Source organism: Grus americana, chromosome 23, assembly GCF_028858705.1.
Source record: "Grus americana isolate bGruAme1 chromosome 23, bGruAme1.mat, whole genome shotgun sequence".
NCBI classification, from domain to species: Eukaryota; Metazoa; Chordata; class Aves; order Gruiformes; family Gruidae; genus Grus; species Grus americana.
This window is the reverse complement of record NC_072874.1, coordinates 5,179,198-5,204,150: the sequence shown is the minus strand read 5'-3', so window position 1 is coordinate 5,204,150 and position 24,953 is coordinate 5,179,198. Positions and strand designations below refer to the sequence as shown.

General features: G+C 54.9%; 2 protein-coding genes across 12 annotated transcripts in view; both read right to left on the bottom strand.

Annotated features, from left to right (window-relative positions):
• Positions 1-8,113, bottom strand: part of EPB41 (erythrocyte membrane protein band 4.1) — a 93,918-nt gene extending 85,805 nt beyond the window's left edge. For 4 of the 11 annotated variants that reach the window (XM_054802371.1, XM_054802372.1, XM_054802377.1 and 1 more), the window contains exon 1: positions 8,000-8,111. The gene's annotated coding sequence lies outside the window, so the exon portion shown is untranslated. Of the gene's footprint in view, positions 1-736; positions 943-7,999 lie in introns of those variants that run through there. The other 7 variants (XM_054802349.1, XM_054802374.1, XM_054802379.1 and 4 more) reach the window with 4 other exon arrangements.
• A 1,514-nt stretch (positions 8,114-9,627) lies between these two features.
• On the bottom strand, positions 9,628-24,953 carry LOC129195822 (CCN family member 2-like). The gene is made up of 7 exons (XM_054802380.1): positions 24,932-24,953; positions 24,287-24,596; positions 22,067-22,294; positions 16,886-17,099; positions 12,753-13,004; positions 12,131-12,339; positions 9,628-11,927 (listed from the first exon to the last, which is right to left on the bottom strand). The coding sequence occupies exons 3-7, from the start codon at positions 22,130-22,132 to the stop codon at positions 11,616-11,618; spliced, it is 1,053 nt and encodes a 350-aa protein (XP_054658355.1). The 5' UTR covers positions 22,133-22,294; positions 24,287-24,596; positions 24,932-24,953; the 3' UTR covers positions 9,628-11,615.

Below are 24,953 nucleotides of genomic sequence, written 5' to 3'. Positions count from 1 at the left end.
CACTCAAAGGTTCCCAGCCCACGAGCTTCACACCAATGAGACAGGGATGGAGATTTGGGGTTGCCCTTTGCAGGTGGCTCTCTTGGAAAGCTTCTGAGCCACACAGAGAATCCAGAGCAGCTGCAAGGAGTACATCCACGAGACTACTCATTAGTCCAGTGAACAGGAGCAGGAGAGAGCTTAATTACAGGGCAGGGATCATTCCCTCTGGGTTCGGATGTCAGCAGCAGCCTCGGCGGGGCCGTGCTGCCCCATGGGACAGGCGTTCCTCGACAGAGCCTGCAGCAAGCGCTGCCTTTGCCCGTGCCACGCGAGATCCTGGTTGGGGCTCTGTGATGAGCTGCCGAGCCTCAGCTTGCAAAAGTGAGAGCCCAAAACAAGGCAGACTTCAAGCATTGCTTGCAAAAAAGCTTTCTATAGGTACTGGTCCCCTGACTTTGGTGTTGTATGTGAGCACCCCTGTAATCATCAGCAGCTTCTGAAGCTCAAATTTGAGCTCCAGCCATGGCATTCACCACGGCAGAGACTGCAGTAGCTGCTGGTGGGGCAGACTCGCTCCTTGGAGGCTGCCACAACCCGGGGCAGGGCTTTTAGGGTGGCCAGGAGATGCTTTAGCACACTACCTCACCCCAAACCAATGCAGCCTTCCCCAGGGGGACCTCACAGCCCTCCAAGGTGCCAGCTGAGCCCATCGCAGACCTTCTCTGTTTTGGGTTTGCATGCTGGAAATACTCACAGAGGTCTCCATTTTCAGTAAGTGCCTTTTGCCCCTGCCCTCTCCCTGCAGCTTTTTGGGATGTGCCTCCAGGATAGAGCTGACACATCAAGGCCTCCTTGCCTGAAGATGCAGGAACAACTGTTCCCAGAGCTAATGAGGTTGTTCTGCTTTGACCCAGGGCAGTTTTCAGCAGACACAGAATAAACAGTCCCCTCCATGTTCACCTCCTGGAATAAATCCCAAGAGCTCCCGTCTCCCCAGCCCAGGCAAGAACACAGATGGTCGTAGAGATTAAAACATACAGAGAATTAACCGCCCCATGCAAATAAGCTTCTTCATCCAGCCCAACGCTGCCAGGTGGTTTGAGGTACAGTGCTCGGATGCGATCATCGCGGTTTGCTGAGCTCTGATAACGGCCTCGTATCGACCAGAACAGGGGGCCAGAAAGCCAAAAAGTTTGAAGGCAGTTTGTAGGGGAGGCAAGACACAAACTGCCAGAGCCAGGCAGCTGCTGTAACCACATTTGCCTCCTGCTACAGCAGTTGGGGAAAAACAGCACCGCCAGGAAAAAGCCCGGCCAGCAGTGTGGATCAATTCTGAGCTCAGATATCTTGTGTTTTCCCACTGAAAAGCAGCTCAGATGGATTAAACAGCGCTGCAACCCCAACACGAGCCATCTGCAACTCCGGATGCTGCCCTGACACCTCCGACTGCCGCTCGCGAGGCACCAGGCACCCATGGGCTGGCAGTGGGTAGCGAGGGAAACCCACACCAGCGCCTGCCGCCTTTCCTAGAAGACCGAAGTCTTGGCACCTGGCTGAGGCACAGGATCTGACACAGCGCAGCACACCAGGAAGGATCCGACCGTCACATGGGGCCAAGTGACCTTCCTGAGAATGGCAGGGCTTTCTCCAGGCTGCCTCCCAGGGAAGAACTGCACCCCAAACCCACGAGCACGTTAGCATCACCAGCGATAGGTTTAAACCATATTTCATTTTTACTCCAAACCAGGGAAAAAAAGTTCTGAGAAGAGTGGACTTCTCTCACTCAGTCACATCCCAGCTGACAGTCAGTATTTTTAAAGGACAGGTTTCAAGCTATGCGATGATACAGCCGACCACGTTTGCTATTAAAAGCTTCCACTTCGTATCCGAGGAAATCCCCGAGCAGCGCTGACCCCATCTGCCAGCCTGCAGCGAGGCTGCTCACAGCTGCAGATTGGCCAAGGCTGATCCCCACCATACGGGAGAGGTTCACCTCCACGTCAGATGCGGGCGCCCCCAGCACAACATCGACACAGACGGAGAAAGTCACGTTACAGCCCAACGTGGCTCCGGGCCGGGCCAGCATCTGACCTCCACTGCTCCCGTGCTCAGTGTTCGAGTTCACGCAGATGCAGGGAGGCGACTCGGTGCTGTTCCTGTTGGATACAGACCCTCAACGCAGAGAAGGAGCTCCCCTCAAGTTCTGAGGTGCCCACAAGCAGCTTACCCCATCTCCAAGGGCTACTGGAGAGCAGAGACAGAAATACAAGCCCTTAAAGGCTGGTGCTGTCTGACAAGCAGCTAAAACCATCGCTGCAATCAAGGGGCAGCAACCAAGCAGGGATCAGCTCACGGAGGTCATGTACAGCAGGATAAATGCTGTAATGCATCAGCTGCATTAACACCCTGGCTACGATGATGCTTCAAGACGTCGGTCCACCCCAGCTCCCACCCACGCCAAGCAGAGCTCAGCACCAACACCGGCTTCTCCAGGCTGTAAGCGAGCTCAGAGCTTCCCCACATCTCCCACCTCATCACTGCAACACGCTGGCTTGTTTGCAACACCTACAAGATGGCTTTAACACTGCTGCAGTCGGAGCTCGGTCACTCCCGAGCCTCACACCTCTTTGCTCAAATCCAGCTCAGGTCAACTGTGGCCAGATGTAATTACCTCCATGAAAGGAGCTAGAACCCACCTCAAATAAGAGGGTGTATTTGTGCCGTCAGGCCAGGGTTCCTCCTCCTCTTCTGCTGCTTACTGGGGTGCCAAAACTTGCCTCACATTAAGCAGGCCAGCAAGAACTTAACCTCATTCCTTGCTACCGAAACCTAGCTTTCCCAGGAACGGCAGGAAAAGGCAGGATTCTTAGTCACCTATTTACAAACAGGAGCGGAGAAGATTTTAACAGGATTTGTTCATTTAATTGAATGGTGCACAGGGCGTCAATGGCTTTAGCTGTGTTGGGAAAAGGCTTTGGGATGAGCAAATGGAGGAGGAAGCGCAGGTCCTACACCCCAAAACACTTCCCAGGGGCCAGGCAACATGCCGCTGTCGAGCCCGTGGCTGTCCGCAAGCCGGTGCGGGGCCGGGATGGTTCCCAACAGCCTCAGCATCCTCCCAGCTGCGTTTTCCCGGCTGCCTTCAAACCAGCGAGCTGCAGGAAGCAGCAGCAGACACCTCCAGCCTACGAGACACAGCAAAATAAGACGACCCACACTCCCTTCCAGCCTCTCCTCCCAAAATCCACCAGCAAGAGGCAGCTTCAGGGCCTTCCCAGAGCAGCAGGGTCCGACCCACGCCAAGCTTGGACAACACAAAGCCATTCTGACCCGGTGTTTCTGTCCCTGGGCTGGGAGCCCAGCTGGTGCCTGTGTGTGCACGGCCCACAGCACCCCGTGCCCGCATGGCTGATATTTCAGGATTTTCTCGGGAGGCATCAGGAGGGGACTGGAGACAAACCATGCTAATTGGATAGACGAAGAGTCCTCTGCAGCCCTATAAAGCTGTGAGCAGCTGCTCAAAACCTCTTGTGAGCCGCAAAAATAGTTTCATCTAAGAAGCAGGCATGGATTAAACGCCACAAACGCCTTTTTCTTTTTCCTGTGCAAAGTACATTTTCCCCCATTGCGGTCTCAAAACAAAAAACAGACCCACAGACCAAACCAGGAAATTTAGCAAACTTTGAGCACAAACAATAGCAGGAGGATTTTCCAGACCTTCAAGCTTGTTTTGCAAGTCCCAGATTATGTAAAGCGCAGCTCTGCCATTGTTGGGGAAGCCGCGCTGCCTGCTCGGAGCCGGAGCCAGCTGGCACCCCGCTGCCCTCCCGGCAGTGCCTGTACCTAGCAAAGGCAGCGGGGTCTTGTGCAACACCACAAATTCCTTCCCAGGCACCTTCCACTGCAGCTATTGCCATGCGACAGCAACAGCCTTTCATTTTACACCTAATTGTAACGTGATTAATCATCTTCCCAGAGTTTGGGCTTGTTTTCCAAAACTCCAGACTACCACCCTGCCTAGGCTTTAGGTACTAAACCAGCTGCCTCTGCGCCTCCCGGGCGGCTTTGCCGTGCCCAGCGGTGAAGTATCCCTTCCACGGCTTAACCAATCCTTGGCTTTTCTGCCAGTTGGGATCCGCTGGAGGGGTGAAGTGGTTATCACTGCGCACATATCCTCCGGGAAAACGATACAAGAAGCTGAACTCATTCCGCATTCAGCACCCAGCTGGAAAAACCCTGTCGGCACTCCCAAGGCAGGCGGGATGGGAGCCGGCATCCCTGATGCCCGGCTCCACACATGATCCGTGTCCCCTGGCAATGGCCTCGCACATGGTCCCGGTGCATTTGCCTAATTAAGACTTAATGAAGTGCAGAGATCTATTGTGGGCCTGGCAGGGGAGCAGATGTGCCCCCTGAACCCGGCCGCTGCCGGGGGAAGCCCGCTGCTGTCTCTAGTGTGAATCAGCAGGAAAAGCTCAGGCCGGGATGCTCAGCCCTGCAAATTCAAGACCTCGCTGCTCTGTCAGAGCCAGGGAAAGAAAAATGCTCTGTTCATCAGCAGCCTCTAGTGGGGAGAAGCGCGTAGACGGGCCGGACGCTTCAGAGGGACCCCACCAGCCCTGGGGGGACACGCAGCCCCACAGAGCCCACCCCGGCAGGGACGGCACGGCACAGCACGGCCCCGATGCTCAGGGCATGAGGGACCCCGAGAGCTGTGGAATGAACCATCGCGGCCTCAGCAGAGCATCCAGCGCGCGACACCGCTCGGAGGGGTCGTCCCCACGCGCCAGCTGCAGTCCCACACCCGGCGCTGGTCCCAGGCTAAGCACGGAGAGCTGGCTGCAGCACCTCCCTGTGAAGCCTGACTCAGAGCCTCGCGCAAATCACTAGGTGAAGAAAAAAAATGCGTAAAAGGGACAACCGAAACATGCAAATCCTTCCCGGGCAGCTTATTCAAAGAGAAATCTCTGGGTTGATGGTGGGTGAGTCCCTGCCCCCCCCCCAATCACACCCCAGGCAGCTCCCACACCCGCAGCATCCAGCGTGGCCAAGAGCCAGTTCTGACCCCAAACTTCCAACCACCGCAGCCTTGAGCCACTACCTGCGGCTGGGATCACGCACAAAGGTAAAACGCACGAGGGAGGATATCTGTCCTCCGGGGTGGGGACCGCCTGCAGCCCGCTCTGCTCTGCTCCCTGGGGAACGGCTGCGCATGGAGCTCACAAAAAGCTCCCTTATACGATAAATTAGTGACATCTTCAGAGTTCCCTGCTTGGCGAACGGCTAACGTTGTGCTTACCCTCCGACCTTCACCCACCGGCAGCTCCGAAGGACCGTGCCAGCCCGGGAGGGACGCGCGGTGCAGAGAGATGTGGCTGCAGGCAATTCCGGCAGCTGCCAGGCTGCGCACCGGCAGAAGAGCCTCGTCAGAGCAGCACGGCTGCGGATGAGAAGGCACTTTCTCTCCTCGGCAGGGATTCAAACCCTCTCAAGAAGGCCTGAAGTTTCTCTTCAGCACGAGGCGAAGCCAAGCGAAGGGACGGAGGAGGCCCCCGCCGCCCGCAAAACAGCTTGAGCACAACCACGGGGAAAGCAGTTTGATGCACGGAGGAACTTTTTGCTGCCTCTGACTCGCCGTTACCATCACGACACGCAGAAGTGGCACGTGCCCCGCTTCGGGCGAGAAACTAGAGGCACTGCCAGCGCCGCCATGAGCTGGGGGAGACCCACGTCTACGCACGCCCCAGCACTTGGAGAGAAGCCACGCCACGGCTGCGCGCCTGGGGGGGACACAAACTGCTCCACACGTTTCAGCTGCCTCCTTTCGGGGATGGGCACGGTGCAGCTGCGCGACCCACGGGCACGTTCAGCACGAGCAGTGCAACGGCTGCGCAGGAAGGATTAAGCCGAACAGGGAACTTGGTCCTGTGGCACCCAAAGCTCTGGCGCGGGTGCAGGTTACTCCCATGGAGTAACCAGGTTACTCTGGCAGAAAGAGGACGCGGAGGGGAGCGCGTGCTGCCGCTGGCTCTCCCGGAGCTGTGTCCATGCCCTCGTTAAAGCCTGAGGAAGAGCAGCAGAGGGATGGAGGCGGTTTGGGGGGGCACCTTCAAGAACCTAACATGCTCCCGCACCCAAGGGCGCTCCCCTCCAGCACAGCTCCTCTCCCGCGGCGCAGCAGAGATTTCTTTGTGCTGTCAGCCTTCCCCATCCCCAACTGTTTGCTCCGGCTCAGCCGGTCCCGCTGCCGGGCGGGGGCAGAGCACACGTGATGATGCTGGGGGGCCGCTGGCACACCCCGCGCCGAACCACAGCCCTGCGCACCTTGCATAGCCCGACCTCGCGCAGGGCGTGCATCGCCTGACGTCAGCCCCTGCCCGCTGCCTGCCCAAGCTGGCAGGGCCGGCCAGCAGCCTTGGCAGTGACCCCGCTGCAGGCAGCTGCCAACACCACCCGACCCCAGACTCGCCAGCCCCACGCCGGCCCCACAGCCCCGCTACGGACCCCACGGAGGATGGGGCACCCCAACACCCAGTCCCACAAACCGCAGAGCAAATGTTGATTTTTCCCATGCGGAAATCTCGGCGTAAGTCAATCCTCGGGTGAGGAGGCAGCCGCCACGCAGCGCCGAGCCAAGGCACACCCCTCCGTTGCAACACAGCCCTAAAGATAGCCGCTGTCCCCGGCGGCTCCGACCCCACGGCACCTGCCGAGCCCACCGGGAAGCAGGGAAGGCAGAAGCCCCCAGCACAGCCCCCGGCACAGGCTAGGGAGCAGCTTCACTGACCCCTCATCCCGCTACGGCTGCGAGAGGACAAAATTCAGTAAAGGAAGAGATTGCAGGAACTGCCGGGGACCCGAGTCCCACCACATGCTCCTCTGGTTGCAACATCAGCGCAGAGCACCCTCGTCTAAAAGGGGATGTGGCGAGATAAACCCCCTGCTCCCGCAGCTGCGCTGGGGGAACGGCGCAGAAAGTCGATGGTGAGGTTTTAGCGCTGCCTGGTTGAGCACGGCATCGATCCGCGCTGGGACAGGTATCGACGGGAGGAGGAGGCTCCCGGCACTCTGCAGCTCGGCCACCGACGGCTTCGGGAATCGTCTCGGCAGGCGCAGACGGCGTCTTGGAGAGAGGGGAAAGAGCGCGGCCACCCCAAAGTGCCGGCTGAGCAGGCTGCGGCTCAGGCACAACCCCGCGGGCACCAAACACCTCCAGGAAATCAGAGCCAGACTCGGGTGCCAAGGCGGGAGCTGTCACCTCCCAGGGAGGGACGACCAGCGCCGTGACCATGGGGTGCAGGGGGGGACCCGGGTCCCTGAGGCTGCACCCACCTTTTCCCCTCCACTGCACCAGCGGGAACAACGCCGGGGGGAAACACCCCAGCCCAGGGGTTGCCATCCCCCCACGGGGCAGGGCCTCTGCGCCCCATCTGCCTCCCGAGCCTGAGCCCGCTGTGAGCCCCCCGCTGACCCCGAGCACCCTGCTCCGAGCACCCCATGTCCTCCCCTTCAGCCCCAGCGCACCCCATTCCCCCCACACCCAGCCTGGGGGGACCCTACCCCAGAGCACCCCACATCCCCGCCTCTGCCCCACACGCTGCCTGGCCCCGCTGCGGTGCCCCCCTGTGCGCCTCCGACGCCCCACATTTCCCCACGCCTCACTCACTGTGGGTCCCCCACACCCAGCTTGACCCCCCAAACCCCGGAGCGCCCTAAAGCGCCTCACATCTCGCTTGACCTCTGTGGGACCCCCCGGCTCCCCCAGCCCCAGGTCACCCCACGCTCCCCACTCCCACACCCGGCCTGACCCCACTGTGGACCCCCCGCCCCACAGCACTCCACGTCCCCTCCTAACCCCCCCCACCCCACAACCACCCTGACCCCACTAGGAGCCCCCGGGGGGGCCCCCAGATCCCCCCGTGACCCCTCCACCCCACAACCAGCCTGACCCCACTCCGGGTGCCCCCACGGCCAACCCCGAGCCCACTGTAACCCCCAGCCCTTCCCCCGCCCTTACCCGGCCCGGGGCCGCCGCTCCGCTCCGCTCCGCACCGCGCTGCCTCCACCTGCGCCGCAGCCCCGCCCCCGCTGACGTCAGCGCGCGCCCCGCCCCCCGGGCCGCCGGCCGCGCCCACTGGAGGCCGCGGAGGGGGCGGGGCCGGCGGCGGCGCTGCAGTGGGCGGGGCGGGCAGGTGACGGTGTGGCGTCTCGGTGGGCGAAGGGGCGGGGCTCCCCCGGGGGGGGGTGTGACCTCACCGCTGGCCTCCTTGCGCCGCCGTGACGTCACCATCCCGTATAAGGAGAAAGCGCTTCCGCGGGTTCCCCACGCACCCCAGGGGCCGTGGGCAGCCCCGAGTGCCAGGGGGCTGCCGGGACACAGCCGGCAGAGCCCCAAATCCCCCCAAAACCCGGCAGAATTGGGTCTTCTGTAGATTTTTATGCTCATTTTCACCCGCCCCCTGTTTTATGGTTTTTTAGGGGAAAAACCCCTGCCTGCCCGGGGAGCCGGGGGAGCCCCCGTTCCCCTCTCGCCCAGGGGAGGCTGCAGGCGCCCCGGGGGTGACGCTGCCCCGTGAGCGGCGTGGCCGAGGCCGATAAGGGCCGGAGCTGCTCCCGCTCCTCACCGGGGTCCCTGCACGGCCCTGGCTGCCCAAAAACCCGGCCTTATCCCCGGGGCCGCAGGGACACGCCTGGGCTATCGGTGCCGCGCAGGCGGTGGCTGCGGGTGATAAGGGGGGAGCGGGGCTCCCTGGGGACCGGCACGGCCGCGGAGGTGGCGTCGGGCCGGGATTCGGCCTCCTCGCCAGCACCGAGAGTCGTGCTGCTGGCCAGGCCGTGGCGGTGGCCCGGCAGTGGTGGTGGTGGCCCTGGGGTGTTGGTGGGTGCCCGGGGCTGGGCTGGAGGAGCTGGGTGCTGCCCCCGTCCACGCTCAGCAGCTGGGCGCGCCCCAGCACCCACTCGGCTCTCCTGGGGCAGGCCAGGGCCCCGCACCCCACAGCACCCTGCCCTGGGGACGGGGTGTCCCCCGCGGGGAGGTGCCTGGTGCCACCTAACGGCCACCGCCCCGGGGACACCGGCAAGGCCTGTCACCGTCTCCCCTCCGTGACGGGACGGATCCTGCTCCGGGCTCAGAGCCTCGGTCCCCCGCCACCCCCCAGGGAGCCCTAAGCCTTCCCCAGGGCAGGATTTGGGTTTGGGGGGAGGAAGAGGTGCCGGGGGCGGGAGAAGAGGGAGCCCCTGGCTAATGTGCCGAGAGCAGGATGAATCCGTAAGCTGTTAAGCCACCGCAAAGCCCATCGCGCTCTGGCCCCGTTATCGCCAACTACTGCTCACATCTGCTCCTGGGGTTATTTTTAACTGGGAATTAAGGACTTCTGGGGCCTTAAGCAGGTGGGGGGGGACGGACTCTGCTTGTCCCCCCCCCCCAGAGCAGGAGCCGCAGTTTGTGGGCTGCAGAGGTGCCCGTGACACTCACACCAGCCCTGCTGCAATTCGGGAGGGGGAACGGGACCCCCCTCCACTCCCCACCCGGCCATCAGTGTTGCAGAGGGTCCCAGCGCTGGTCCCAGTAAGCTGGTGGCACTGGGGAAAGGCCGGAGGGGAAACCAGGCAGGAGCCTTGGACAGAGGGATGCTGCCAGGGATATAAAAAATAAAGAGATATTTATTAGCGTTGAGTAAAGTGCGACCTCAGCGTAGTTTTACACTCAGAAGCCGTGTAAACGGCAGGAGAAAAGTTCAGAGCAGACCTGGAGGGCGAGGGGAGGAAAGGCCCCGAGCAAGGTTGTGCTAAAGGATACAAAAACTGTACAAAGGCCTTAAAAAAAAAAAAGAAACAACATCAGATAAATTATTTACAGTTCCAATTGATTACAGGTAACAGGAGGGTGAAGGCTCGCGAGCTTCCGCAGGCTGAGAGCAGGAAAAGAGCCGAGCCGCGGGCCCCGAGCTGACGTTTCAGCGGAGTCACGGGCTGCGCGGCAGCGTTTATTGCGGGCTGGGATTATCCTCCGGCATCACGTTCCGCTTCGGGGTGGGAGCTGTGGCGGGGTAATGCCTCGGAGCTGCAGTGCGGCCCCTGCTCCAGCCCGGCTGGGACAGGGATTCGTCACCATTTCCAGTGAGCGGGAAAGGCTGAAGGCTGGGAGGACTGAAGGAACGAGACTGGGCCTTTACCTGGATGTTTCTGCTAACGTCAGCAGAGACTAAACCCAACGGATAAGGCTTCAGAGATACCCCGGGGCTGCGTCGCTCCTGGGGCCGGCGGTCAGCTCGTGTTAACAGCGGAGAGACTCTGCGCAGGCCTGCAGCAAGACGGGAACCCCACCGCTGGAGACCCCAGCACCGCGTGGCTTTCTGTGCCGCTGCCTCGGGAACTGCAGGAGAGCTCCGCTCCGTTTACAAATATGGGCATTTTTCTTGCCAGGGCCTTAAACTCGCCGGGGAGGACGGAGCTGAACAGCGTTCCTCCAACTTGTGACCCACCGGCAAAGTCTCCGGAGCCAAACGTCGCTGCAGCCCCACTGTGGAAGCGTGAGCCGGCCGAGTCCAGCCCCTCTCCCACCCCGGAGCCACTTCTGAAGGGATTACGGAAAGGCGCAGCAGGACACGCTCATCGCGGCACTAAAAACTGCCAGGAGCAGCCCCCGCGGGGGACGTGTTTCAGACTTGCGGCCTGGCTCACCCCCGTTTCACGCTTGAAGAGCTGCTCGGGGCTGAAACGGGCCCCAGGGAACACAGCGCTGCCGGAGCAAAGCTACAGCCTGGCCGAATCCTCTCGTCTATGGAGAAACTCCTTCCTGCGCCCAGATCTTCTGCAGGAGGCCCCGAGCCACACTCCAGCTCCTGCAGTGACACTACCAACTCGCTGTTTCCTCATCTGCACACAAGGCTAAAAGGAATTTAACGTGGAGGAAAAAAAAAAAAAAGACAGCCCAGCCTTGAGCTGCGCGGAGAACGGGTCACCCAGGAAATGATCCGGCCACTCTAGGAGCGAACTGATCTGGAACAAAGCTGCTGACGGGAAAGCACGCGGCAGGGTGAAAGGTGGGCACAAGGTTGGGGCAGAGCTTTTGCCAACTTGTTGGATCCAATTAACCAAAAATAATTGAGAAGCTCAGCAGGAGCCCAGCACAGGGCCAGGACCATTTTGCTCACCGAGCTTTGCATCAACGCGCAGCAGAGCCCCGCTCTGGGGGCAGAGCTCGGCTTTAGCTCAGGCCTCCTGGGCTTCCCGTCTCGTGCTCTGGGTTTGCCGCGTGGTTTTGGCCACGGGGAATCGTACCCGCTGTGCTCTCAGCTGGAGACAGGCTGGAGCCACGCGGCTTTGATCCACTCTCCCATCTGGTCAGAGGGAACATGGATCAAGTTTTGCAGCTCAAGCCTGTTTCTGGTTCCTTCACTGAGCCTTGCAGCACTGCGGGTGAAGGTCAGGAGCCTGGGGCAGACGGGGCCGTTCCCCCCTGCGCATCGGCTTGTTAGCAAGGCCACCGGGAGCACTGGTGGCGATGGTGCTGTTCTGAAGAGCAGAGCCCCTCACAGAGGGGGAAGAGGCTGCGTTGTCCTGGGACGCAGCCCTGAAAGCACTGCAGAGCCCTCTTGATGCCTTGGCCTACGGATCTGGCACGGAGAGGGCTACTGCGTCTCTGTCTTGACGTGGTCTCCAATCATCCTCCTGTGGTAGGTGGCCAGGAAGATGTCGTTGTCTCGGGGGCAGTCGTAGTGGCAGGAGCACATCTTGATGAACATCATCTTCCGCTGGAAGAAGTCCCCCTCGGGGCAGCGGAACTCCACCTCCACGGTGCTGGTGACGTACGGGGTGCAGCAGCGACCGTCCGTGCAGCTGCCGCAGAACTTGGGCCGGTAGGAGCGGGTGCTGGTGCAGCCGGAAAACTCAAAGCGGAGGCTCTGGCGTGGTTTTGGGGTCCGCACACACTTCTTCCCCTTCTATGGAGAGAGCAGGTGGGTTAATAAGGACATGAGAATCAGATGAGAGGTCCACCTCGGCCTGTGCTCCGTCTCCATCACCGGGCAACAGAAAAAGTGGAAGCACAGAGCAAAGCCTGTGAGACGGGCTCATGCCGGGCAAGGACCTAACTGGGTTGTCCCTGGCATTCACGGTGCTGCGTCCCCTCTCCCCAGGCCAGTACCTTGGTTTTCTCCATGGGGAAGTCGCAGGGCCGGACCATGCAGAGCCGGGTCTCCTTCTCCAGGCGGCACTGGGGGTTGTCGTTGGTTACTCGGGCGGAGATGCCCATGCCGCAGCTCTTGGAGCAAGCGCTCCACTCGGTGGTCTGCACCAAGCAGTTCTCCTGCAGGTTATTCAGCTCCGGCTTGTGTGCCGGATCCTCCCTGAAAACTGAGCCACAGGGAAGAGACACAAGGCAAGGTTCAGGGCTTGGGATGAAGCGTGGCAGCTCCCTGGCTGCTCCCAACTTGGTCTAACTCTTCAGGAACAGCAGCAAAGGTCTGATCCGTCCCGTGAGCTACTCAGCCTCTCGGCAGGAGGAGGACGCAGGGAAGCACAGGGCCGTTTCCTACCACAGCCCCGCTGCAGCCAGTTCTGCTGCAGTATCAGGGGGTGTGCGAGCCTCCCCGCAGCACCGCTAAGGTCTCACCTTAACAGCTCTGGAGTTCAACGCTTGGTATCCACAAAGCGAGCACTCACCACCGGTTCCAAACCAGATGTGACGCCCTAAGGCGGGACTTGGGGCAGTTTGGGTCCCCTGTCCCCCAGCAAAGAGCTCCCTGTTGCCTCTGCCCACCACTCACCCGCCATGGCTGTTTCGAAGCGGTTTTCCTCACTGCCCTCCTCGCAGATCCACTCTTCGCAGCACTTATTGCGAAACTTCACCCGCCGGGGATTGGGGCACTCGGGGGACGGCAGCCGCAGGTCGTCGGAGCAGAGGGGGATGCAGCCGATGGCCCCATCCATGCAGATGCACTGCAGCTTGCAGGTGGGCTGGAAGCTCTCCCCGTTGTGGTAGATCTTGCCCAGCAGGTCACACGTCGCACCCTCGTGAGCTGTGGGAAGGAGGAAGAGGAGGAGGAGAAGCTGAGCAGATGGTAGGGTCCGGCAGCACGGCCTCAGAGGGTCACAGGGCTCCTGATGAGGACACGTGCCACATGCAGACTCCCCCCTGCTCTGCCGTCCCAGCGCTGGATCCAGCAGAAGTTGGCACATTGACTGTCGGGCTCCTTGGACCCGAGGCTATTCCTGACATCGATTTTTGGAAGTCGGCTCCAGCTGTGCCAGACCTCCCAAAATTCTCTAGAAAAATCTCTTCTCCACTTGGATGAGCTACTAAGTGGGATTTTGTCTTTACAGCTTGTAAACAGCCTGTTCCCCAGCCAGAGGTTTCCCTGTCCGGCTCAGAGTGCCCCAGTCCCTGGTGTTGTGCAAGATGCATTCCTGACACAACACATGAGCCGGCGGCTTTGCTCCTCATTACTCCTAGGAGACCAAAAGGCAACAGTTTCCCAAGAGCAGTCGGTTCCCCACGTCTAAAGGTACCTACAAAAGGAAAATAACACTTTGGGTTTATGACCTTTTTGGCTCCTCTGTGATGAATGAATCTCTTCTTCCTTCCAGCCACAACTTTTTCTATTTCTCTCTGTTCTGATCTGCAGATCTCTCATCTCCAGCCCTCCTACGAGTCTTTCACTCCTTCCCGATAAATGAGCAAAAAAGGAAACGCAAGGATATCTGACACATAGGAGCAATCTTCAGTCTGCGGGCGCGAGCAACGCTCACAAGTTCTTATGTCCGTATTAGCCAAAATTTTTCAAGTGGAAGTTCTTCAGCAGAAAACTCTTAGCTAATTAAGAGTTTTGCAGGCACAGATCAACGTCAGGAATGTTTTCAATGAGAAACAACTGAAGCATTTCAATTTGATATCAAAGATTTCCTTTATGCTCTTACAATAGCTCAAGCAAAATACTTGTTGGACAGTATCCACAGGGGGAAGCATTTTGCTCGGGTAATTATTTTAGATACTATAAAGATCAAGATGAAACATTTTGATATAATGGAAGTGGAAAGTTTTGACACAGCCAAACGAGTATTCTAAATAACTCCTGGAAAGTTTTGGGATTTTTTTTTTTTGTTTAATTTTTTTTTTTCTTTCAGCCTGAAATGAAATGTTGAAATCTCTGAGTTGTTCACAGGAAAGAAATCCTGCTTTTGGACAGTTCTCATCAGCTGCTGCTTTCTGCAAATCCTGACCCTTAAAAACAACAAAAAACCATCCATGCAAACCTCTGTTGGGAAGTTACCAAAACAAAGGATTCTTGGCTGCTTGCAGAGGCTTACCAGGAGCCCTGATCTATTTTCCCCATAGTCCTGCTCGCCTGTGGAACTTTGTCAGACAGAAAGGGTTTGGACCAAACAAGAGGCGAGAGCCTCTTTCCATCCCACCTCGTCCTTGAGGGGACACAAATCCTTCCAGGCTGCTGACGCCTTGTTTCTAACCAGAGCTGGATCTCAACTTGCAACTCCTCGATGCCACTGGTATAAAAATACTCCTGTGCTCCTACTTGGAAGTTTCAAAATCCTCACTTTTTCCGTCAAAGCGGAAGCCATCCACTTTCCCTCTACACAACCATTCATACTTATTTTTAAATCCTCTTTCTCTGTTTTTTAGCCCGAGCCCTCTCCATCCCAATGAACTGAGCGTGCTGTTCCCTCAGCAGCGCTCCTCCCCACCCCAGGAACGGCAGCTCAGGGCTTTTATTCTGTTTTCAAAACTCAATCATTTTGTCATGCCCTTCATTACCCTACAATGACCTCACTTTCCCGTTGACCTGATCCAATTAAAGCACCAAAACGGATTGCGCCAGCGGAGTGAGAAGACTCTTTATTTACCAGCTCCGCTTGGCACCACTGCCACCTCCCGCCTCCGACCGCCACGTCCAGCCAAGGAGACTTTTGCCCTTTTCCGCAGGGAATATGGCAGAGCTCAAGTGAGCCACCCCAGTTGCCGCAGCTCTGCCAGCTCCCTGCACCCACCCTACCACCCTTAGGTTGTCCTACTCTAGAGTTTCTACAGGATCATCTCTACGTTTCTGATACTCCGAGGTCTCTGCAGGAAGGGATGAATTCCTCTGCAACACATGAAGTGCTACATACTGTGATAACATTAAACAAATATACGGCAATTTTCCCTCTGATGGTTCCCTTCCTGTTGCTTCTGACATGGCCTTCGGGCGGGTTCCCAACCTAGAAGCTTCTCCCATGACACCTGAACACGTCTCTGCTCCTTTCTGCTCCCATCACATCTTATTCGGATACCTCTAAGTCTTCTCTACTCACAAACACTGATCTTTCCCTTCATTCAATTCATCACTCCACCTTCAGCTCCTTTCACTGCCTCTAAAATCCCCCATCTTCCATGACATCAGTGTGGATGTCACAGAAATATCACCCAAGGACATCATGTCTCAAATCCTCAGTCCAGTTTAGGAGCTCTCCTGGTTTACATTCATCTGGGATTTTTGCCATGAAAATCTTAATTTCTCATTTAAAGGCAGGAAGGACAGTTGTGGTCTTTGAGTCTGATTTTTTACAATCTGGGACTCTCACTCCAAAAATCTTTGTGTCAAACCCAGACGTCATGGTGAATATGAAGCGTTTCTTTAGAAAGATCCAGTCTCCATGTGAAGTCTTCGAGATGGAGATTCCTCCATGCCCCTGAGTAAATCATTCCAGTGATTTAGCTGCCTTTACAAACATAGACCTCATTGCCAGTCTTAATTAGGCAGTTCCCAGCTTACACCCGCTGGATGTTACTGTGCCTACGTTTACCTCATTGAGCTTCAATCGTCAGCTCTTAGGTGTATCGATGCCTACAGAGAGGACTAGGAAGCTCACGTGGCTTCTAAAGATCACAATAACTGGGGGAGGAAAATTAAAGAACCTATAAAACTTCTCAAAAGAAGGGAAAAAACACCTTCTACAAGTTAAATTCATTATTTAGAGTTTAAAAAAAAAATTGTATGTGTGATCCTGGCACTGCAAAACCGTCCAGTTTTACCCCAAAGCCCCAATGCCGCTGTCTCGGGGTGGTGCGAGTGGTACGGCTGCCAGAGAATTTCCAGAGACACAGTGGCTGAACGCTTCCCAAAGCGTTCACATCAGCTTTCCAGCCCTCCTGTCTTCCTGACTATTTTGAAAAGCTTGAAGTAAAAACCAGTCAGCTCCTGGCAGAGACAGGGGCAGAGGAGTCTTGGTTTTAAACAAAGAACAGGAGGCTGAGGAAATGCCTTTTTTTTTTTCCTCTACACCAAAATAATTTTTGCATACTTTAAAAATAGCTACTAACCAACAAAAAAAATAAAAACCAAAATATTTTTCTTTTCTGGCTGAAAAGAGGCACCAGGATTAACTTAGAGAAAACAGGTCTGCATTTGTATTTACCTGGCTCAGTAATTCTCATGTTCTACACACACACGATTTTGCAAGTGAGTTGTTCAGCTATTTCCACCCACGTGCTACAGCCAGAAATACGGTTTGCCTCTTGCATGTAAGCAGTGCAAAATGCCAATCCCCAATGAGATTTTGGGTGAGATTTTCCAAGCCACTGTACTTTGCAGTAAAAGTCCAGATTTCTGATATTTACCCACAGGCGCTGCAGGGCTAGAGGGTGTCTCCTAACAAAGGAGAGTCCCAAACCCCCACTCGTGCCTTTGGAAACATCCTTCCTTGCAGGAGGAAGTAGGTGGTGTGTGTATCGGTATCAGTGAATCTGGCTCGTAGGGCTGGCACAGATCTCACGGTGTGATGCTGGATGAAGCTCCGAGCGCCGCAGGAAATTCTGACGATGCCATGGGTTTTCTGGGAGGTCTGCAGGCAGAGGGCTGAAGGGGCTACAAGAAAACCGCACAATAACAGAACATACAGCTCTCACCTAAGCAGATCCCGCTGCCTCTGTGGATTTTGGAGAAGTCGCAGTAGAGTCCCTTGTGATGATCGCAGGGTTTCTGCAGGGAACAGAGCTCGCCGAGCTGCCTGGCACACACCTTGCAGCAACCACAGGCATCCAACACGTGGCTGGTGCCAGCGGGGCACTGCAGAGGCTGGGAGGGACACTGGCATGGGTACGTGCAGGCCTGCGGTTCTACCTGGAGGGCAGACAAGCCACGGAGAGAATGAGTCTCCCGCAAGCCAGCCAGGCAGGGAAATGAAAAACATGATTCTGCTTCAAGACACCCCATCAAGAGGAGGGAAGATTGACTTCGCCCTCCGACGGAGAGCCCTGCTGCAGAGGACATGCATGCAGCTCCTGAGGAATTGCAAGACTCCTCTTTTTCTCATCTCTAAACTCATCTGGAGTTCAAGGGGAAAAAAAAAAGATGCCTCTGGGAAGCAGGGCCAAAACAAACAGGACAAGCAGTAGCTTGGAGTCCCACGCGCAGCTCAGCCCCCCCTTCCCTCGAAGCAATAAAACAGTAATTATTAACAGTAAGGAATTCCCAGCTCTTACATAGCACTGCTCAGGAGAAAACATCAAAGCACTCTGCAGCAGCGTCATTAGACCCAGTCCGAAGATGGAAAAAGCGAGGCACATAGCGAAAGGACTTGCCCAAAGTCAGCCAGCACTGACCCAAAGGCTCCCGAGTCCCATGTTGTCCCCTGGATCTCAAACTTTCTCCATTCCTCCCAGAGATGTGCCCTCTCCTCTCGCCCTTCCAGAGAACGCAGCATAACCAACCTTTCTCAGGACCTTGTGAACCTACAGCTGCCCACTCGGCAGCATTTCAGAAGTGCTGGTCATCTCTTGAAACCCACCCTTGGCTTTTGTGCCGCTTCAGATGCCAAACAGCCATCAGGCTTTGTCTGAAGGGGGGTTACCTTCTCCGGAAAACCCAGGACGCTTCAGACACTCCAATAACTCCACCTGTGGCACCTTGTCCCAAATCAGCTTGAGGCGAATACACTACCCTCAGCTCTGGATGTGCCCAGATTTGGGCAAGATGTAAAATCACGACCGTGAAAGGTCTACCCTGGTTTTTTTGTTTGGCTTCTGCCCACTCAAATTCTCCAGGTAGCTCAGAGGGACGCAAGAACACCACTCCAACTTGCAGTGCTCAGATGCTGCGCGCTGCTAGACACGTTCAGCTCCCACCCCCGGGGCAGCTGCTGCCGCGAGGCTGATACGACCCTTGCATGTAGGTGACATCAGCAAAACGCTTTGGGATCCTGCATTGCTGTGAAGAGGAAAGCGCCTGACGGCAGACCCATGACGGCAGACCCATCACAGCGCCGCTGCCACCCAGGGAGAGGGGCTGCAGCAGCTGGGAAGGGCCCAGGGGGAAACCTGGAACAGAGGCCAAAAAAATATCTTGCTACAGCTCTGTTTGCACTTGTTATATCCCATCCAGCCCTCGCTTGTGAAACAGCTTCCTTGGATATTGTGTTTGTCACCAATAACAGTAGTAAAACTTTTCCAGCTGTTTTGACTGTTGCTCAAAACAGCTGCTCTGACTTTAGCTCACGTGGGGTCAGAAGATGCCAATTGCTTTGTACTTCTGTAACAATCAGCGCGATGTGGTGTAAGACGGGGATCGGTCTAAATCTTAACTCACAAGTCCTCCCGAAGTCTCACCCTGCTCAGCGGGAATCAGCGTAATGCTCCTTGAAAACTCTGAGCGCAAAGTATTTTGGCAACAGGCCTCTCCTGCCTGTAGCCCAGCTGTTCTCGGACGGCAGTCTTGGAGCCACGCACTGGGAGCCGGCACGTCACAGGGATCTCTTCCCGACTGCTGAAGTGCATTAAAAGACGCTAAAAATACAGAAATGCTTTCCTACTGTTTTTTCATGTATGCAACCGCTGCCGCTGCCAAAAAGACGTGTTATTCAACCGTGGGTGAGTGGGTGGGAGGTACATGAGATCATAAAAGAGGCAAAGCATTCCTAACGCAGGACCTATATTAAGATGCAATCCATGCACTTAAAAAAAAAATGACAACAAGCATTTTCCAATGCAGTGTCAGCCACAGGCCATGTAAAGCAACACTCTCAAAATAACTCTCCTACTGAAAAACAAACCAAAACAACCTCTTTCAGGGTAACAGAGAATGCGACGGAATTAACCCCAACTGAGTTTTCTTTTCTCTCCTTCATTAATCACTGCTGGCGCTGTTTATTTCCTTTAATAACTCACCCAAAGAAACTAGACCACCTGGTTTTACCTTCTGTTTACAACCAGCTTCACTTCCTCATTATACTACAGCTGCTTTTCAGCACCAGAACATCTGGATCCGTATCTCCGATGTAGCAGACCCCCATTGGGCGCCTCCGCACCCCTGCCTCTCCTGTGCCTCGTTTCCCCCAGCAGTGAGCACAATCACGGCTTAAAAGGCCAAATCCATCCGTATTTGCAGGGATTTTCTCAATACTTCCAGATTTTCCTCTCTCATCCCCCAGCCCACCTGGCTCCAGGGTGTGTTGGGGGTCCCGTTTGCCTGTTCTGTTCGTGAGCAAAGTCAGCTCGTGCTGTTTATAACTCCGCTCCTCTTATGGGCCCACAAGAGGACAGAATGAGCTGAAACCTTTTTTGGCTCATGCAGTCTCAACAGTGAGCACCAAATAACCGGCTGGCGAGGGGAAGTTCTGGAGTTGGGAACAGCTGGTAGAAAGTCAACATTGAACCAAGTTCCTAGAGTTCTCCATTACTTAATCTGCTTTCACAGCAATTTGAAATAGGCTAAATAATGGATTATGTGGCATTTGCATGGAGCACCCTCCACCCTGCCTTATTTTCAAGGACTGCTTCTAGGAGTTGTTTCCATACAGCGCGGAAACTGCCCAAACTGTCCCAAAGAAGTGCAAGGACTCGCATCCAGGGCTTTGCTACAGACCCACACCTAACACAAAGACCAACATTTCCACATAACGCGCCACCGGCCTGGGTGCAGGGGCACTCAATTTAGAGAACATTTAACTGCCTTCCGCTCTGCAGAAGGGTCTGTTCCAAAATTACACTTTTACCTCCACTGAGCAGGCTCCTAACTTCAAGTTCACTACAGCCTTGACCTTGTTTCAGTTGAGGTTAGCAGTGTGTTTCTGTGAACTCCGAGAGCAGAACAGAACCAGTGTTAGAGATCAAGGCTATAGATTTAAGAAAGGCTATAGATTTAAGAAAGCACCAAAACCTGGAATATCAGCTCTCCCTGCTCCTGGCTTTGCTGGCAGCTCTTGTATCGATCTCAGACACCATGTGTGAATCTGCCACTCGCAGGACCCCTGGGCGACGGCCAAGCCACCACAGGACTAAGAACAGTCTGACTACAGGATGCCCTTGCCTGTGCTCCATCCATGTTCTCCACCACTGACTCCCAGGTCCCATCAGCTCAGCTCACAAGCCAGAACAAGCTCCCTCCCAACTGCCAGCACCGAACCCAGCTACCTGGGGGGGGAAGAAAAAGTGAGAATGCTCTTCTTGCTTCATATTCACGTAAAACCTCTTCCCCTCCACTCGCAGGAAGGCATGAGTGGGGGGACACAAGCTCACACCACTGCAGCAGTTCTGTGGCATCATCAGGACTGATCATTCCTGATCAGTCCATGTCCAAGGACCCCAGGGAACCAGCTAAGGACCAAGCCAAAGAGGATTTTTAAGATGGGTTTGGGCTTGTGGCTGCATTCAAAGGGCTGGGAAAGGTGCATTTTGGAGCTGAGTTCGCTGCTTGCAAAGTGCTTTTGGGGTTAAGGCTGTAAGGTAGAAGCAATATAATAACTACGTAACTGGCTGTCTTTCTCGCTCCAAGACTGGCAGTAGATACAGCAGTCAAAGCACAGCTATTCCCCAACTCCAAGCGGTGAATTATCATGGATAATACCTGCTCTCCTGCTGTCACAGGCTCTCAAGGCACCTTCCCAGGCTGCTGCAGCATGCTGTACAACAGCCTATTGCGAGAGGAAAAACCACCACCCCCATTTCACAGACAGACAGCAGAGGCACGAGGACTTGCCCAGGCTGAGCCTGGCAGGGCTAAACCTAACCCCAAGCAATCCTGGATCTACTCTCACCTCTGAACAACAGGGGAGGCAGATTCAGGAGCGACAGCTCTCATTTCCTTGCTCAATCCACTAAACATCACTCTCAGGGCTCAAAGAAAATCAAAAGTCCCATTTCGAAGGCAGTCGAAAGGGAAAATGATCATCTCAGAGTAGTAATAAAACGTCACAGCAGCGGGACTCACTGCTGTCCTTTATATGACCAATATGATGCTGCCAAAACTGGGTCAGTGCAAGAATCAAGAAGAGCATCCCCAGTCACAGAAATTGCCCCTAGATCACAGTAGCGTTAGGTGCCCAGGACACCTTTCCTGACAGGAAAGGGACGTGCTGGGTGCTGCCAGGAACAATCAAACAGACCTTATCAACCAGAAGTTTATTGCATCTACCAGCACAATAAGCTGTGCAAAGCACAGTGGCTCTGTGAACCTGATTTCTTCACCGATCCAAAAGGCACTTACTGCAATGTAGATACATTAATGACTGCAGCAATGTTCCTGCTATTACTGGCACTGTAATAGCACACAAAAGTCCTAAGCAGAATCAGCTGCTCTGTCAGGCACTTGTATTAACACAAAAACAGGCACAAATGCTGCTCTGGAGAGGCTGCAGTCTAATTTCTCCCTTGGGATCACCATTTTTGGGAACACACGGGTGGATTCAGTGGCAGCCAGGGAAGGATGGTGACGGTAAGGAACTGGGATACGAGGCTTTTATTCCCTGCAATGACATAAACTCAGTGCCTTCACCTCTCTCTGCTCTCTTCTCCCCCCTTGTAAACCAGGGCTGGCTTCTAGCTCACACGAGTGCAGTGAAACAAAATCCATTCACATTTGTGAAGAGTTTTGAGATCCGTAGATGACAGGCATTACGCGCGGCGCAGCTCCTGAGTGTGATTTAGTTACACGGTGCATTCGCGTTGCTCTGCTAACAGCCAACCTTCTCTCAGAAACCTTTGGAGGCAGGTGGCAGCTGGGAAGAGTTATTCAGCCTAAAGCATTCGCATGCATCAAAGCAAGAAGCTGCAATGCCCAGCCAGCACACAGAGCTGCTGCAGCGCAATACGTACCCAGCCAGGTGTGAGGAGGAGGAAGAGGAAGAAGGTCCGGGTCACTGGCCCCACATTGCCAGACATCCTGAGTAAAGGGAAGGGAGGGGATTCAGGCTGCCGACTGACTCACTCCTTCTCCTTCGCAGTTTCTCCTCTCTCTTTGGAGAAAGTTGCACACCAGCTCCTCTTTAAATAGCCTCCTGGAGGGGGCGTGCCCCATGCTTGAGTGACAATCTGGAAAGCAAGCTGAAATGGGTGCAACAAAAAAATGTCCAAATTCCAGGGAACATGAGCAGATTCCTGTGGCCCTGGCGGTTACGGGCCTGCCGGCACAGCCTGCAGCTTGGTTACTTTCCACATGGGTAAATCACATCCCAGTAAAAGCAGGATAATTATTATTTTTTTAATTTGTCCTCTTTTTAACTCCAAAAGTATGAAGCTTGGGACAGCTTTCTTGATACCCTCCCCTGCCCTTTCCCTACCTACATCCATTCCTTTTTGGCTGCAAGAGCTGAGGGCTTAAATAAGCAGAGCTTTGTGGCGCTCAATGTTTTTCCTTTGAACAGGAGGGCAAGATGGAAAGTTCAGCACTGTTAGGTCCAATTAGGTACCATAACGGACTGGGCATCACCAGCACTTGGTGCTGCCAGCTCCCAGAAATGAAAGTTTCATGACTATAAAGACTGCCGTCTGAACTCCTGCAATGAGGAGCCGCTTGTTTTACGAGGCAACGAAAAGCTACAGGGTGAAGGTTATTGATAAAGGACAGCAGTTCCCCGCAGGGCTTTATTTGCGCCTCAGGATTGATGCGGGATATCAGACGGTTTTATCTCGGGGCATGATCTTTTCTGTTTGCTACTGAAATACAGAACCGGGCTTCTGCACAGCCTGCACAAAAAGACCTTTAGAATATGAAAGAGTTGCTTTGTGTATTAGAAGAGGTTGTTTTGCTTATTCCCAAACAGCAAGTGGAATGCTGCGGTGGAAAGATGAGGAGAAGGAGTGCAGCAGAGGGCACTCTTAGTCCTTGCTGGCCTGGGGTGTAACAGAGCAGGCTGGGTACGGGGCAGGAATCCTCTGTGCCTAAAAGTGGCCTGAAAAAGATGGAGCCGTGCCTTTGAGTCAGGGACCTTTCCAGGGTAGAAGTGGTGCAAAATCTGTGCGCTTACGTGGGCCCAACAGAAAGCAGGGGGTAGGAGCGTATGCAGAATGCACGGTGCCATACAGTCCCTGTATCCAGCAGCGTGAGCTGGGAAGTAGGACAGAAGATGAAGAAAAATATAGGGAGTGTGTAGTGGGTCATCTGTAGTGGGTCATCTAAATTCAGCCTCCTTCCTTCCTGCCTCCAGGTGCAGGGCATCATAGCTGGGAATCAAGCCCTGCGTTTTACTCGGGTCCTTTCAGGTCCCTGTGCAGCCCCCGATCAGCCTCCTCCACACTCCCTGTGCCACTGCTCATCCACTGCTGAAAACAGACAACTCCAACTCTTAATTAATTAGCACTTGGAAAGCCCCTCGGGATTTGGGGCTGGAGAGCATAAGCACAGTGCGAATTGCACTTCCTTCTTCTCCTCTGCCATAAGACGAGGGATTTCACAACTGTTTCTGTAACAGCTACCTCTACTAATGTCACAACGAAGGATTATGTCTCCACACAAAAGAATTAATGTACTGGAGGTGGTATAAACACCCAGTGCCCTGGAGCAGCTCGGAGCTAAAGGCAGTCTGGCTGGATATATAGTCCTTCCCCTTTTGGAAGGCTTGGCACCTTAAACTATGTTGTCGCCTAAAATTAGCTGCTCACATTTTGCAGGACATTCTCCCACTGCTCGTAAATAAGACAGGGATAAAGTGCTACACACCTCTGTTCTCATTTTCTCACACAGCAAGAATATAAACCACAGCTGAGTTCCAAGCCATATGGGGCATTTGAAGGTGTTATATTTGTGCCTTTTTAAAAGGACAGTAATTAATGTATGGCTTGATTCATACATTGCTCCTTGTCCAAGAAGCAGCGGTTGCACCTTGAGCCATGATCTTCCAAATTCTGCTTTCAGAATTTCTTTTAACCTTCTGCATGACCTCAAATGAACTGTTCAACCAAAATCATTAACACTCACTCACTTGTCAGGAGTTTTGTGGGGAATATTCAGCACTAAACCAGCATTATGGTGGCTGATTAAGTTTTCAACCTACAACAAAAATAATAAAGAATAATTCAATTTTAAAACATCCTTACCAGAAGAGCAGCATAAGTAACACATGCGGAGTTGCGATTCTGCTCATCCTTCAAGCCACCTTAGCTCTGCCATGGCCAGCCGCCCTCTTGCCTTGCCCAGAGACGAGCGCCCAGGTCCACTCCAGCTCCTTTACTGGGTAACAGAACCAACATCGCGTAGCAGAACCAACATCTTGCACCAGTATCTCCACTGCAAAGTGCTGGGAGCAGCGCTGAGCCCTCCGCATGAGGGCTTCTGGGGACAGAAGAGCCCACTTCACCTCTCGGAGCCCCGAGCCAGACTGCCACAGAGGCACCTTTTTATCATAAGCTGAAAAAAAAGTCAAGGAGCAGCAGGACTTGAAGGACAAGTGTTAGGGAGCTCCCTGCACCCACGGTCCAAGATTTTCTTAGGGCACTACAACAACCAAAACTACCCCTAATGCTAACAGCTGAACTGTTCACCCCACTGGACATGGCACTTGCCAAGAAGCAAGAGGAGAACATGAAGGTTGAGTGACTCAGAGTGATCAAAGGAAGGAAACACCCAAGTTAACACTGATTTGCGTCTCTTCTTTTTGCCTGAGCTGCCTCAAGTGAAGGGATAAAGATGTCAACCCTGCTTAAAATTTCCCCCAAGCAAAGAATAGTGGGTGTTTAATTCACCTTGTTACGTTCTTCTGGGTTC